The sequence below is a fragment of the Falco cherrug genome, chromosome 1, assembly GCF_023634085.1.
Source record: "Falco cherrug isolate bFalChe1 chromosome 1, bFalChe1.pri, whole genome shotgun sequence".
Classification (NCBI taxonomy): Eukaryota; Metazoa; Chordata; class Aves; order Falconiformes; family Falconidae; genus Falco; species Falco cherrug.
In genome coordinates, this window is record NC_073697.1 from 114,298,717 (window position 1) to 114,314,934 (window position 16,218).

At 50.5% G+C, this 16,218-nt stretch overlaps 1 protein-coding gene across 4 annotated transcripts in view; it reads right to left on the minus strand.

Annotated features, from left to right (window-relative positions):
- MXRA7 (matrix remodeling associated 7) overlaps positions 1-16,218 on the minus strand; it is a 28,908-nt gene that overhangs the window by 2,547 nt on the left and 10,143 nt on the right. For 2 of the 4 annotated variants that reach the window (XM_055723481.1, XM_055723459.1), the window contains one exon: positions 12,240-12,339. In XM_055723481.1, coding sequence (XP_055579456.1) covers positions 12,240-12,339 — 100 coding nt within the window. Of the gene's footprint in view, positions 1-884; positions 2,662-9,646; positions 9,728-12,239; positions 12,340-16,218 lie in introns of those variants that run through there. The other 2 variants (XM_055723473.1, XM_055723465.1) reach the window with 2 other exon arrangements.

Here is a 16,218-nt window from a genome sequence, read left to right on the forward strand (position 1 = left end):
TTCACTCTATTTTTTTAAGCACAACATCAATGCACTTTGGCTCTTCCCTCACGTTTAAATATCATGACTGCGTATTTGAAAAACAGAAATTAAAAAAAGCTATTACTGCTGTTACTTCTCTGTACTACATAATTACAACAGGAAAGCAAAACAAAGATAAAGAGAGAAAAGAGCCTGGGAAGGAAGAGTAAGGCATCAAAAACATGAAACTGATTTTAAAAAGGAGTTTCTATCAAAGGCGGCCTTGCAAGACAACCTTGTACTGCTCCACATTGCTTTTTTATTATTATTTCAGATCAAGCCTATCCCATTCTCAATAAAATCATTCTTTCTTCCCATAAGTGGCATCCTCAGAACTACTTGGATTCAGGAGGTCAAACAGGATTTTACTTACTGCTGACAAAATAGGTTAATTAAGGATTTTCAAATTGCCTTGATAGGCAATTGAATTTGCATACTTAACTCCCTTAGGCTTTTTTTAGGCATTTCACTCCAAGACGTTTACAATTAGCTGGAGGTTTGGGCAGTGAGCTGTAGGTATTTTAAAGGAGATCTCGGTTTCAGGAACTGCTAGGCACCCGTGTTCACAGCAGCTAAAATCCTGGGCAGAGCTCTGCATTAGGAACATTGGTAATTACTCTGCAGCCAAACAAGACCAGGATCCTGCTGTGACACCCTGTTGCTCCAGCAGAACTAAGGGAAAATCCCTGACTTTCACCATGGGTCTGACACTATTGTTAAGGAAGCCACTGGAATCTTTTATGGGGTAAAAGGCGTAGGAGGACAGAATGTACCTCTAACCTAAAATCCAAATTTTTCAACACAAATCTCTTGAGAAAGAAGTTACAAGCTGCTGGAGGCAGGGAGAACAAGCACAAACCAAATAAACTATTCAAAGGTTTATTGGACCAAACAAAGGCAATTTTTACAGATTCAAGCCACTAGAATTACAGTCCTTTGTGTAAGAGCCACCATCAGATACAAAACAAACAAACAAAACAAACAAAAGTAAAAAATACCCAGACAGCCATTTGAGTTGAAGAAATAGTTTGACTTGCTGCCACTAGCAAAAATCTGGACTCGGCTCTAGACTTTGCTCAATGTACATATTGCCATGTAACTTCAACACAATGTATATAAGGCATTCTTTGCATAGTTGGGTGCTTGGGACACAGAGTCAGCCAGCCAGCACCAAGGGGAGACAGCGGCTGTACCAGCGGGATGTTGAAGCAGAGGGTCCAGATGTGCCTAAATTCATATGCAAACCAGTGAACACGCTTGCAGTTGTCGGCTGTGAAGGGGCAGCCCAGCCTCTTCTAAAGCTGAAGCCTCCTGCTGTTCTTTAAATGAGCCCTTTTATTAAGAGTTTGCCAACCCCAGGTGCTGGAAATGACAACTGTGTACAACGTTTCAAGTATTGTCTGCATAGGAATTCAAAAGAAAGAAAAAAAAAAAAAAAAAGCAGCCTGTTGGGTTTCCGATATGTTTGCAGCGTTAGCCAAGAGGCCGTTGTCCGGCAATGGAACGGGAACTTAAGGACCCATCCCCACCCAGCCTGGTACTCATACAACACTGCTAGAAGACTCAGATCCTCTTGTCACGCTTGCAAACCAGCTGGGTTTGATTTGAAACCTGCTATGTCTGAAGCAGGTATACACACCCAGCCGAATTCATCTATACGTGACAAAGCTGAGGAGCAATGCTGAGCTCTGGCTCCAGTGGACAAGCCATGGGGCTAGCAAGAGAAGAGGGCACTGGAACAGCAAGCAGTCAGAGGGTGAGGAGGAGGATGTCTCTTCTAGGACCCCCACTAAATCATCCTGAGCCAGAGGGAACCCCTGATGCTATAGCTACCTCCTTGGGTGTCACCTCTTGGGAACCAGCGTAGGGAAAAGCGAGAATCCAGATATTAACAGCAGCCAAAGTGTGGCCTCCTAAACCTCCACCACAAACAGAACAGCTAAACTATCAATCCTTGTCACTTCTCGAGTCTTCTGTCTACCTACAGAATCAGCTTTCTGCTAAAATAACTACAGAAGCAAGATTTGAGTCAGTCCAGCTACCATCTGCCATCCCTCACTTGGACCCCACTTTGTCCCTCCACCCCTCAGAATAAAGCAGCATCATACAACATTTTAAATCATAGACAGTTTCCACCCCCCAGCAATAAAGAGGGAGTTTGGCCCTAGGAAGAAACAACTTAGTCTAGTATAAGGTCCAGGCTGGTCTGGAGAAGAGCTATGGTTCACCCACCCCAATAAAGGAACAACAGAATTCATGACAAGTAATACATGGTAATGAACACAACTAACAGACTCACTGCATATTTAGTGTCAAATGCGGGTTCTGTTTAGGGGAGGGGGAGAAAGGTTCATCCCAGCCCCTCCAAACACAACTCAAGTCACTGCTTGGGCCCAGCCCCGGTCCCCCGGAGCCACACAACAGGATCTCCTTAAACCAACAGGATCTCCTTAAACTTGACACCACAGGAGTTTTTGAAGAGCTCAACTTCAGACCAAGAGGGGATCCCAAATTTTGAGGGTTTATGGATTTCTCTTATGGGTGTGTTTGGTTGGTTTTGGTATTTCTCTCAAGCCTTTAAAAGATGCCAAGGGATGCCTTTAGGAGGAGGCTAGGGACAACTTCATATAGTCTTCAGTTCTGCAAAGAGAAACAGGGAGAGAAGAGAAATTTCAGTCATTTTCACCCCTCAGGCTGGTTCATTATTATTCACATAAATGAGCAGGGGGAAAACTCGGTGTGTACGTGGGAGAAGGCAAGGCAACTTCCCACCTCAGGGCAGAACAAGCTGCTGTTTGCAAACCTCATGCCTCTAAGAAGGAGACACTTTGCTTCATCAACTGCAGCAGGATAGTCAAAACCCAATCAGAAATGTAAATTCTCTCATCTGGCACCAATCTAAGTTACAGCCCTTTTGACCTACTGATGAGAGCTGGAGAAGCCCAGCTAATTGGAAGCCTTCATTAGCTCTAGGGGTTATTGCCTCACTGTCCTGTGCAGAGCCTCCCTGAGCTGCTGGCACCCTCGTCCAGCCCAGATTCCTCTTCCCTGCAGCCAGATGAGCTGGGAACTAGCACTGGTTTCACAGGGCAGTGTGCCTGAACAGGTTGACCTTTCTCAATTTTCCTACAGATGTGTCTGTTCAAGGAAAGGAGGCAAAAAGCCCCAGACTCTGCAGGTCACAAGGCTTCCTCTTCATGGGAAGCTCTCCTAATGTCCCAGGGAAGGAGGGTGAGATAATTAGAGATGTTTTATGTGTGGGGACATCCAGGCACTCCCTGAGGTCTTGCAGCACGTTGTTAGCAGAGCCAGGGCTAAAAAACGTGATCCCTCATTCTCAGCTTGAGCCTTTCAGACACTCTGCCCTTACTGCCCCAGCATCTCCCATGGCCCAACCATCCACAACGGGAAACACCTTACAGTAGGCTGGGCAGCTGCCCACAGAGAGAGACCTGCACTGAGGGAGAAGGAAGCCTCAATACACGTTACCTGGGTAGTTGCAAACACACGCAGACACACCACAGCCTAATTCCTCCTGAATTCAATAGGATTCACTGTCTGTAATGCCTGAACCCCATTTGAAAGGTCCTTACTCCTGCCAGCCGCAGCATGAAGGCAAGTTACAGCCTCAATTCTTCCTCACTCTTCTGCAAAAACTTGCCTCCTCCAGCAGCCTTGCAAGTGCTGCTGGCAGCTTGGATCCCCCATGGGAGATGCAGAGTGAAGCATCACGTGGGACCAGGGTTATTTGAGCAATGCTGCAGAGGCTCAGTGGCCAGCCCATTAGGACAAAGAAAGGAAGTTCTCCGGAGTAGATAATCGCTCTGTGGGATTCACAGTGCTGAGGATCAGATCATCCCGCTCAAGTCACGCAAGCATAATCAGATTTCACGCGTGAGGGCATAAGGTTGTTGCCACAGGGGCCCAGAAGGAGAGGTCCCCTGCAGCATGCCACAGTTGGAGCGGGGAGGGATGGAGGACGTCGGGGAGGGGGGCTGAGGCTCAGTGGCAGCCTACAGCCCCTCACAGGGATACTCACCTCCAGGACATGGCCAGGCCAACAGCTGGGGTAAGATGATTTTAAACCAAGTATGAACTTAATGGAGGAAGTCCATCAGAGCCATAAATTCCCCATCTGCAAGACAGGGTTCCCCCTTTCTGCTGCTGGAGCAAGCTGTGAGGGGAATTAGACTAAAGAACATGAGGCAGTCCCTCACTGGGGACATCAGGGCCATATAACTGCCTAGGCTGAGAAGCTCTGGCATTGCTGCCATGGAGCCTGAAAAACTTAATTAGCTTGGGATGGAGGCTGAGAGCTTTGAGCCACTGCTTATCCTTGATTCTTCCCTCCTTTCCGTTCACCTTGAACAATGAAATCCACCTGATCAGCATGCTTTTCCCCAGCAGCACAGCAATCAAGCCAGGTTAGGGTCTTCTTTTGCTGGAAGCCCATATCCTTTCTTCAGATATAGATTACCCAAATATCTCTGCTCTGGCCCAAGCTGAGGGCCAAGTCCACAAATCATACGATTTTTCAGCTGGACATGGTTCTGTGCAAGGAACAGCTGGAGAATAAGGAGCTTAGACAAGAGCAGGTCCTGGATTATGAGAGACGCTCAGGTGCTGAAGGTCTCAAAAGACCATGCTTCTCCTGAAGCATGGAAACTGAGTGTCCTTCTGGTGGCTTCAGAAGCATTCCCCTTGCTCCCTCTCAGCCATGGCATTGGCACAAGGCTTCTTGCCTTTGACAGCAGACAGCGTCCCAGCACTGACAAACAGGGTGGGCTGGTGGCATTCCTGTGTGCATATATCCCTAGTGTGCAAAATCTGCAGTGGGTCAGGAAATCCTGTAGCCCATCGATAGACTGTAGCTTTCCAAAGGAGTCCTGACCTGCTCTAAGGAGATCCCAGAGCATCCTGCTGTAACCACTTCTGGTAATTGCTTGTGCCCTTTCCAGGAAGAGTGTCACTCAGGAAGCTGATTTTCAGAAGCATGGAGCATTCCAGCTCCTTCCCCTGGCAGAAGGAGAAGGTGCTCAGCTTGTCGGGACCATCAGTCCTCTGGTCTGAAATCCTGGCAAGGAGGGCAGATGGCAAACTGTCTCCAGACTCTTCTTATTCTAGTCAGGCTAGGATTGACCCTTGAGGATCAAAAGCAGTGAAGAAAGGCCCTAGACAGACCTGGCAATGGGTGGTCAAGCCCTCCCCAAGCAGATCCCTCCCATCTCACTGCTGGGGATGGTCCCATCACTACTGCTTCCCATTTCTTTACCACAAGGACAGCTACCATCTCATTTCTGGTAGCAACTGTAGCCTGGTCTTGTCCAGGACTGGGGTATTGCAAGAAGAATATGAGGAATGACACACTAAATCTAAGCTTTCCCAGTGGTCCCAAAAGTGTGGGCCAGTTGCTTCAGCCAACAGGTAAAACACAGAGAGAGGAGACATAAATGCAGAACAGGGAGAGACAGTCAGTGCTTAGGAAAGACAAGAGCAGGAGAGTGAGAGGTACCAAAGGGAGCTTCTATCAACATAAAGCCAAAATTCCTCCAATGGGACAGAAAAGTTGAAAGGGGCACTCGACCTTGGGAATCACCCCTGCTCCTCAGGAACACCAGGAAAGAAGTTGAGGTTACCAGTGCCTGCATAACTGGGGAACGCAAGTCCCATTGTCTTTAGGACAGGGGCCAGCAAGAAGTCAGTGGGGTTGGGGACTGCATCACCCCCCTGAGCAGACCTTGCCTACCGCTGTTTCAAGGCAGAAGCCTCCCATGTCTCCCAGCCACAGCAGCAACAGCTGAAAAGGCCAGAGCACAGCCAGGAAAGTGGCGCAAGCTCCTGGCCAGCTCAGCCAAAAGGCCACAATTGCCTCCTTCAGTTGTGTGCCCATCTCATTGCAACACCCCTGACCCCCCCAGCCAACATCACAGCAGCGGGGAAAGCCGTGGACAGGCCAGCCGGTGCTTTCCTCCATCACTCGGTGTTTGTGCCCCAGTGAACTGTCTACCACTTGCACCCAGCCTAGTGTAATGCCCCCATTCCCTGCAGCCCTTGAGGAATGAAATTAAACTCCCTGGCCGCAGGGGAGCCTCAGGAGAGGCAGGGCCAGGCTCCCAGAGAATTAGCAGATAAAGAACAGCAAGCTGCCCATGCTGCACAGGATTAAGCAGAAGCAGATGAAGACAAGTTGTGAGCATTGGGTGAGGGAAACACGGAGAAGCAGCCACAAACTAGGACAATTCAGGACCTGAGCCGAAAGAAAAAACCCAGAAGCTCAAGCAGAATTGCTGTTTGGTCTGAAATCTCATGCCAAGGCAGGGTCAGAGACTCATACCCTGCAAAGACTATGCAGGAACTTGCAAAACTTTCCTCTCTGGAACAGGAGAGGAGGAGATGGGGAAGGGGCCTCCTGGCCTCCCCTTCCCTCGGTTTCTGAGGGAGGTATCCAGAGTTGCTCAATTGTTAAAGCTGCTGGCGACTCATGACTCAATCGGATGCTCTATAAATAGGGACAGAGCTCAAGCCTACTGTCATCTCATAGATCAGAGGAGATTTTCCTTGGGGACACGGTGGAGGCAGGGAACAGCACTGGGCCACCAGGAGACTCCCTCCTCATACAAGCAGAGCCTGGCATCTAGGGAGGGAGCATCAGAGCAGGGGAAGCTCAGCAGGGACCTCCCAAACACACAGTGCCCCTTTCCTACAAGAGGAAGGTGGGAAGGAAACGTGCCTCATGCACTGGGTGTTTTGCAGCTGAAAGCAGCCTTGCCCATGTTGGGTGTCATCCCCATGGCTGGTGGCCACAGTGAAGCAGTGGCCAGCCTGACCTGAAGAGTCCCATGGCTTTGCAATCCTTTGCTGCCACTCCTCCTCCCTCTGCCCAGGATGACTATCGTGCTGCAGAAGATGAAAAGCAAACAAATAATAAAACCTCAAAGAAAACCCAAACTTACCAGCTTCCCTCATCCAAAAGAAGCACCATGCTGGACAGGACAGCAAAGCTGCTGGCTTGGGGGTGAAGGTTAGCAAAAGAGAAGGGAGGAGAAAGAAGGCCAGATCCCATGCTATACAGAGCGGGGAGCAAGCAAGCAAGCCAGGGCTATGTGATGGCAATGCAGGGGGTGGACAGGGACACATGCCAATGGAGAGCTCTCCTGAAACGCAACCTCCCCCAGCCCAGTCCACCCACTTATTTTTGGAGGGCCAGTAGTGGAGATGTTTGGAATAGGTCAGGGTCTGTCAACACGGTCATTAAACCCCTGCAGCTGCTTCCTGCCCTTGTGTGCTCCAGAGTTGTCATCACAAGCATTGTTTCATTCAAAACCAATCTTCGGCACGGCTGTCCCTCAAAAGCCACAGCTGCATCCCCACTTTGATCCAAGATGTCTGGCAGAGCAGGGAAAGGTCTCTCCTCTCTGCCATTCCCTGGAGCCAGGGTCCATCCAGGGCACCCTGCCTTGCTGAAACTCCAGGGCTCAAGCCCAGTTTTTATTCAGTGCCTCATAACCAAGAGGTACTCTGAACCCAGCTGGGGAGGAGACAGGTTTCCATTGCTAAATTCCCACCAAGAAAAGGACTGAGCATGAGATTTACAGCCACTCAATTCCCCTTGCATTAATTCCAACTTGCAGTGTCCCCTCAACCCATCCCTGGCCAGCCATGAGAGGAGAGGAGAGGACTGAGAGGCAGGAGGACAGTTTGCTCCTAGAATGGGTCACCTGGCTGCAGGAACTGAGCCCATTAGCCAGGGAGACCAGGAAGCCATCTCCACCTTCTCCTCAGTTTTACAGAGACTGAGTCCATGTAAGTGCATCTGCAAACAGTGGAGCGTGTCCGAGCAGTTTGGTGCCATTCACTCGGACCTTGCTCAAGGGGTGCCCTAGCTGAGGCTCATGGGGCAGATTCTGGCTCTCCAGCCCAACCTAAATCCCAGAAAGAAGAGAGAGGACAAAGAGGAGAGACCTTTGCACAGACTGTCAGATGGGTTCTGCTTTCCTTTCTCCAGCCAAAACACCTAGCAAAGAGTGGCAAGAACAGAGCACAAACAGCTCAACCCCTTGGCATCACCGATGCCAACCAAGACTGCCCTGCCTCAAGGAAAAGAGAGAACTGAAAGCAGAGACCCAGGGGAGTAATTTCTCCTGACTGTTTTCTCTTTTACTATGAGTGGAGCCTTCTCGCAGCTGTCGATGCTTAAGAGAGTCCTGATCATTCTCCTTTCTAACTGCAAAAAACCCCTCACTTAACCTCTTTCAACTTCAAGGGAGGTTTGACAAGCAGCTGATAGAGACCACTTCAATCCATCCATGTGAGCCAGGCTCCGGAGGCACACTGGGGAGCCCTTCCTCTTCCTCCCTCATCTGCACGACGTGCCCAGCCATGACAGCAACACCTAACAGTCAGCCTTTGTCAGCTGCATCTCATTCCTACACAACTCAGCCCTGTCTGAACAGGGGTGAGCTGCACTGCTACCAGTCACATATCTCAGCCTGAGCTACTGCTTTGCACCATGGCAGCTGCAGTTGGCAATAGATGGTCAAAAGCCTCTGGTGCAGAATAGAAGGGTTTGGGAAATAAGCTGTGCTGGCTTGACTAAGAGCTGCATCCTTCCCCTGCACTCTTCCCCTTCCTGCCCAGACTGTTTTTCTCCCCCAGGGAAGCAAATGCTACGTGCTTCTGTACTAGAAGTACTGGTGACTCCCAAGCATGATCGAGCACAGCCACCACCTGTGCAGACATATTTGCCAACTAGATTTACTGTCCTCCTCCCTCATTGAGCAGTCCCTCTATTTTTTAAGGCTGAAGTAACCAGAAGGAGGAAGTTGCATCGCTCAGTAAAGGTCACATTCCTTCTCCTTTTAGTTCTGATTTAGCACCAGTTCGAAGCCACAAGACTCAAGTGAATACTAGGCAAGAACCACAACTTCTGGAGTGATGCAGCTTAGAGCAGAAGTGGGTTTTTGGCTAAATATCCCAGTCTACCGCATGCCTGTCCTCACCTGTCTGAAGTCCTGCAGCTCTGCCTGGAAAAGGCAAGTAATTCTTTCAATGGCACCTCCAAAATTAGGGGTCCCTAAATTAAGACTTGTGGACACCGATCAACACAACAAGTAGCCTCAAGGGGGTCTGGGGGACCCACTTGCATTTTTGGGATGTTGCTTACAAGCTCCTTCACGTGGGAACCTGTTGGTCCATGGGAAAGCTGGAGGAGTGACAAGTCTAAAAGCAAAGACTAAGCCTGTCTCAGCTTTGGCAACACACCTTACGACTAACTACCCACTCACTCAGCAGCCCTAATTATTCCAAATCAGCAAACAGAAGTGGTTGTGGGACATCCAGTTTCAGACATCTAAGACAGAAGAGATAAGCATCTGAATATGAAAGGCCCCATTCCCGCCCCCCTCCCTTCCCCTAGTGCTCATGGAAAACAAGATGCAGGCAGAGGGGAGAGGACTCATTAACCTGTTATGAGGAGGGAAGGGGGAGGGAGGTGAGACAGGTGGTCAACTGCAGCTCAGAAACAAACCCTCCCCCAGAAAATGAGACACAAAAGCAAAAATAAACAAAAAACACATTAGCAGATGTTATCAGTGGTACCACTACTTCTAAGAAGCAGCGTCCTTACCAAATAGATTTGCAAGAATGTTTGTGGTCGAGGACCTAATGTACTGGCTACAGAGATGTGAGATCAGAGGTCAGCTCAATCCTGCAACATAAAGGTGGCAAACCTGGGTCACAGCAGATCAGCAGCATGGTCGGGGTGCACAGAGTTAGGGAAAGGGACGGGACTGCCGAGGGAGAAGGATGAAGGACTGGGCTGAGCCACTGCGCTCAGCTCACCTCGGAGCTTACCTGGCAGCAGCCCTGCCCCCTTACACCATCTGCGAGGCCTGAAATGAAAAGCTGCTGATGCCGCAGTGAAGATTTGGGGGGAGGGAGAAAGTAAGCCAGCAACAAAGCAAGAGAAAAAAAAATTCACAAAGCTGCCTTAAAGAAATGAACAACACAAATATGGAAGAGAAGAAAATAAAGGAGCAGTAGAAAAAACACATCTGCCAATGGTCCTCAGTGTGGAAGGCTGCTTGGTCCCTTGGAGGGACCCAATGCCTGGGCACTATCCATCAGTTCTAGGTGCACTGTCCTGCCCTGGGATTGCTCCAGACAGACGTGAGAAGTGATGTCTGGGAGGTCCTTCATGCCTGGGAAAGGTCCATCATCCCCTGGAGCCTGTTCTACAGTCCTGAGTACAAAACCCCCATCCCACTGCTGTCCATAGCCAATGCCCCCTCAGTGTCCCCAGGGTGACAGCAGGAGCATTTGTTGCCACAGAGGAACCAGCCCAAGGCCCTACAGGACTCCTGGCCTTGAAAACCTGAGCAACGATTGCTCAGCTGGTTTGGATGGAGCTGCTGGTCTTGCTGCAGGTAGACTTCTTGCATTGGAACTTAGCAGGGTCCTGAAAAGCAAATCCCATTGAGCCCCATGGCCTCCTCCCACATCCACTCGGTTCAATCCACCACCACCCACCCCAGGTGAAAAATACAGTGACACTAACAGACCTGCTTAGCACTTTACAGGCTGGGGGCTTCAGGCACAATAAAGATATAACAAAAGGAAGCAAGCAAGCAATGTTTTTCCTGATGCCACCAATGCAGATTCAACCGTGTACCAGAAGAAACTGGAGTTCATTTCTGTTCCTGACCCCAGAACACACAGCCCTTGCAGGTATTTGCTCCTGGCAGTGCTAGAAGGTAGGTAAAGCCCAAGATTTGAGGACAACTGGGAGCCCAGAAACTAGGGGAGAAAGGAAAGACATCTCTTGTTGCTGACATGGAAAGGATAGCTGCAGGCTCAGCTAGTGAAGGCAGCCTGCACAAAGCCCCGTGCACCACCTGAGTCTTTCCCAGGACCAGAGTGAGCGTGTGTCAGTGCCTTGGGCAGGTCTCTGGATTTACGCTGCCTACCGCAATGCCCTGCTCATGCCACAGAGACAAACCCTGGCCAGCCCAGCAACTGGCAATGCAGAGATGTTGCCCAAGGGCCTTGAGGCAAGGCTTGCCAGCAGGAGCACGCCTCGCCCAGGGGTGAGGTGTGATCCCTCCTCCATCCTTGCATTCCTTGCTGCACTCAAGTTTCCATTTGGTCTGTATCAGGCCCTTACACCATATCAGTTGTGGTGGTACTTAGACCACGACGCCACAGGCGAATGGTGACAAATTCCCACAAATCATTCTAGGAGGTGCACACCACTGGGTGCAGAATTGGGTCCTGCAGCTCCTGGGACAGCAATGGAGAGAACAACATCTCCCAGGCTTGTTGAGCCACCACTGGGAAATGAGTTCCCTGCAGCCTGACCAAGAGGGAAGGGGTACGAGCTGCACACATCTGCTAGGGAGCAGCCTGCCACAGAGCCTGCCTGCAGGGCAAAGCCCTTGGCTGTGGGGTTTGACATCTCTGGTTCAGCATGCTGGTGAGCTAAGGGCTCCCTCTGCACGTGGGCAGAGGCTTCATGCTGACAGCACAGACTGGCTTTGGACAGGGCTTTGCAGCTCAAGGTGCAAGGCTGGCATTGATTTCCGTTGCATAGGCTGTGAAATCCTCAGCTAGAAAGCTTGGTTTCAGCAACAGGACAGGCTCTTCCTTTCTTCATGCAGGGCTCAGGAGGACACTAGCAAAAAGCGTGAGATGAACAATTCTCCAGCTCTCCCAGGCCCAATACGTGGCAAATCCCCACTACTTACAGCTGAGGAGCCAGCCCTGGGTACAGACATTTCCAGTCTCAGCCCTATCACAGTGAACTCTAAAGCTCCACACTCACTCACTTTGCTCCAGCATTTCTCAGCTATGCCTGTGTCCTCAGTTTGGAGGCCATCCACAGGGTAAAGGGAGGGGAAGTAGCTAGAGATCAGCTCCTCAACAGATGTAAATCAACATGGTACTAATAGGATCAGGGGAACTACACCAACTTGCATCAGCTGGAAGATTTGGTCTAAGCATCCAGAGAAGGAGCCACACACAGTGTTTCCATCTCCTAAATCAGTGTGACTTTATTTGTTCTCGTACCTTCCTTGGTCGGAGAGGTCTGGACCACTGTGCAATGAGACGTTGAGCCTGAGGCTACCAAGGCAGTATGGGGAGAGAGAGGTCTGAACACACCAGGCTTGCTTCAAGAGGATGATAACCAGATGGCCTTGGGCAAGAAGAAAAAGGAAACTCACCTTTGTTCTTCCTCAAGTTCTTCTTTGGTCATCATTGACTTGTACTGGTTTCCCCTCAGCTTTCCAGGACTGTATTTAAAAGAGAATGTCTCATCTGCAGCTGGAAAGGGGGAGAGAAAAAGAAAATCAAGAGATCATGTGAGCCAGAGACCTCCCGCGAGCAACAACCAACAGCAGTGGGCTTGTTCCCTTGAGATGCTTGCTGACCCCTGCTCCTGCACACATACCCCAAACACTACAGCCACCCCAAAACCACTCTTCCTCAGACAGCTCCAGTCTCCAGAAAGCCTGGGCAGCGCTGGGGAAACTGTGTGGATTGCAGTGGAGAGCCGAGGTGTTGCTGGCCAGAGGATGTCAGGAGTCCTGGCTGCAGCTAGCACTGGCAACAGCACGGACTGTTGTGAGCAAGCAGCCCTGCCTGGAAGCAGATACAAGTAAATCCTACAGCACGGGAACCATATGCTATTGCTCTCCCTGGATTCAAAGCCTTGCAGGCCCATCTTGGCTTATCAAGACATGGTAATCCTTCCCTGATTAGCTTACAGCATTTCCCACTTCTCTCCAGACTTGCATTCCTCCTTCCTCCCTCTCCTCATCCAGGGGCCCTTTCCCAAGCTTGGGGCTCCCAGACAGTGCCACAGGCACAGCCGTCCCAGGCCACGCAGCCCAGCAGCTCTCCTTCAGCCCTTGGCAAAGCCTGTGAAAAAAGGAGGTGCCACACTGCAAATCCCAGGGCAGCCCCAGGAGCACCAGCATAGCTGGGTCCAAGTCCCTCTGTCACCAGCTGACAAACCTGAAGAGGAAACCAAGGTCTCCTTCTCCAAGCCTGGATGGTCTCCTACCCACATTGCCAGCCTCAGTCCTGTGCTAATTACAGCACCGAAGCTCACAGACTCTGAGCCAAAGCCAATCCTTCTCCAATCGGATTTTGTTCGAGCACTATTTGCTTTTAAAAACCTCTCCTCTGCTTTATCTTACTACAGAGGGGAGAAAACAACAGAGTGGAGGTCAATCCAAAGGGCAGGCCAGGAAGAGCAGCTGCTTCGGCTAGTTGCCTTTATTGGTTATCTGTGGGCTGTTTATCTGCAAGCTGTTATCTCCCAAGGACTGCAGGACTCAGCGGCTGGTTCACATCAAGCCATCTAGCATTGCTGTTTCCACATCCACCCAGAAACATCTGCAGATACTTCCAAAGAGTCCGCAAAAGGAAGATGTTATGGTATTATCTGCACGGCCCTGAAAAATTGCACATCATCCACAAACCAAATATCCAGGGTGATACTTCCCAGAACCAGCAAGACCCCAAAAGTGGTGAAACTCTCCCGATTTTCTCACCTGATGTGGCAGATGAGCAAGCCCCAACTTGCGCATCACCCATGGACCCATCCCCTGTCCTCAGCCACCTAAGAAGACCCTTCCAATCCTTGCCACTGCTGCTGCAGGCACCACATGCATGACAGTCTCTCCTCCACCTGCCCAAATGAAAAAAAACACCCCACAGCCCCTTTCCTCCCTTCCTCACACTGAGAAGGATTCAGCATCAAGCAGCTTCCCTGTATTTTCTGGTCAATACTGCCATTAAGGATTTTCTGCCCACATCCAAGGTCAGCTGCTTCATTTAGTGATTTCTCCCAACCCCAAGCTCACACGTGCATTCAGCTGCTGCCAGAGCTCTCGCAGACCTTGGGGACCCCCACGCAAAAGGCAAGGCAGAGCCACATTTTGTAGATGGGGATGCCTGAGATCTCAAAAACAAGGCTATGTGGGCAGGTACAGGACCGACCACGCCGGCAACAGCAAGGTCACTGCCACTAGCATAGAGTCTGCCTGGAGCAACAGCAGCGGGCTGGGAATTTCACAGAAACCTCCTCCCTGCAGATACCCACATTTCCTCCCTTCTCTATATCTCTGTCCCTCATCTTGGGGAGCTTCCCTGGGAAGTGCTGGTGGATTACTGTGCAGTTACTGATCAAGAGTGTTCCTCTAATCCCCAAACGCCATCAGAGCTCCCGGGGGAACTACAAGGCAAACCCTTTCCCTAGCATCTTCATAAGTGTCTGAACACAAGCGCCCCGATGCTCCGGTCCTGCAGCCCCAAACATTCAGCTTGGCCACATCCCACTTCCCTCGGTGGGAAAACCCTCCAAACAGGCAGACAAACAAGTCTGGAAGCAAGCAGTAATGCTGTGGCTTATCAGCCTTTTGGGTGGCTATTAAAGTGAACAGAAAGAAAATTCAGCTGGCTGCTGCTTTGGGAGACATTAACAGAGAAAGAAAAAAAAAAAAAAAAAAAGCAAGGTGTAACATCCTGTTTCTTACCCTGATGCAGAGCAGGAGCCGTTTTGTTACCTTTGTATAGCTCGCCTGATTTCAATAACAGTTAAGATCATTTCCCTGATGTGACTTTCTGCCAAGTAAATTGAGATTTGGGACTTTGCCTGTCCCCAAAAGGGCAGTTGAATCGCCACCCCTCCAGGAAAGAGTAAGGGAAGGGGGAGGCAAGGAAGCTACCCATCTCCCTGCCCACATGTTGTGGTTGAAAAGGAGCCAGTCTGCAGCTTTGGAAACCACTGGCTGTTTTCTGAGCTCAGGAACTTTCTTTGCAGACCAAAAAAACACTTCAGGAAACACACAGAAAAGGGGAGGCTGGCTTTTCACAGGGACAGCAAAAACACTACAGAAATATGGTGACCTGCTTACTCAGAGCCTCCATGAGTTCATATTAAAGAAAACACTTGTCTTTCATCTCTCTGCCCTCGCGTCGCCAGTGCCGTGACCTGGAGCTGGCAGGGAGAATGCAGCCCCAAGAGCGCACCTCTCCCTGAACATGCTCACTCTGGCACATACCGCGTCTGCTCCCTGCCAGCTTTGCTGCCCAAAGCACACAGAAGGCTGTTCCGGTGGGTTTGGCCACCACAGCAGCATCCCAGGCTGGTGACAGACCACCTGCATGATGTCCAAGGGGAGCCTCTGCTCGGGGGCTTGCCAGGCAGCAGCTCAGCAGCTCGAGTTGGGCCAGGACCAAGCGACACACAGGAGACAGTGAAGGGAGGAACGAGGTTGCTTCTCAGCAAAGCCAGGGCACTGCCGTTATTCCCAGCTGCAAACTGCTTGCCTCCTCAGGCTGAGCCATTGCTTTACCCAGTCCCATTATAAAGCACTTCAGAAATGGTGCAAATATTTCAGGAGAGGGGTTGATGGCTGTCTGCAGGAGATGCTTTAGGGAGAATGCTGGGATAGCCACAACTCACGGCCAGGGACCATCATCTCCTTTTGATCCCAAGCCACAGCCGCTTTGGGGTGATGCGCAGCTGTGCTGGAGCAGCCCTGAAACAGAGATGAACTGAAGGAGGCAGACCCTGGCAGAGCTTCTATGTGGCAGGATACATCCATCATTCCTGCAGTCCCGCATGGTAACATACCTGATCACCAGTGCTGCAAGGAAGCCTAACAGGGTGGAATAAGTGTGTTTTGAGAACCCCACCTCCAAAGGCACTTCCCCCACCTTGTGGGCACAGCACCAGGATTAAAATTTGATTCTCCATGGCATTAGGCATAATCCTCCTGAGCTGGGGGATTGCCACACAGCGCCTTAAAAAGGGCAAGCAGAAAGTGGGGCAGGGAAGGGGGAACACCTCAAGCTCTCCTGCTGCCTCTGGCTACCCTGGGCAGGGGCTCCTGGGGATGTCCCAGCATCTCTGGGGCTGCTCAGGAGAGCAGAGTCCCCTTCAGACGCACACTCTTGCTTGGCACCATCTTTCATTTTCTTACGAGTGCAGCAGTTGTCACACCAATTAGTCAATTAATCATTTTCCAATCAACTAATTGGTTAATCAGTTAAACACAGCTCTGACTAAAGCCCTGGAGATCGTTCTGGATGTGAGCAAGGAGCTTTTTGGGCAGCTTTATCACAAAGCTACCCCATGGCAAACAGCTCAAGGGCATGTGGGGAAGGAAACAGGGGCTGCTGTCGGGGTAG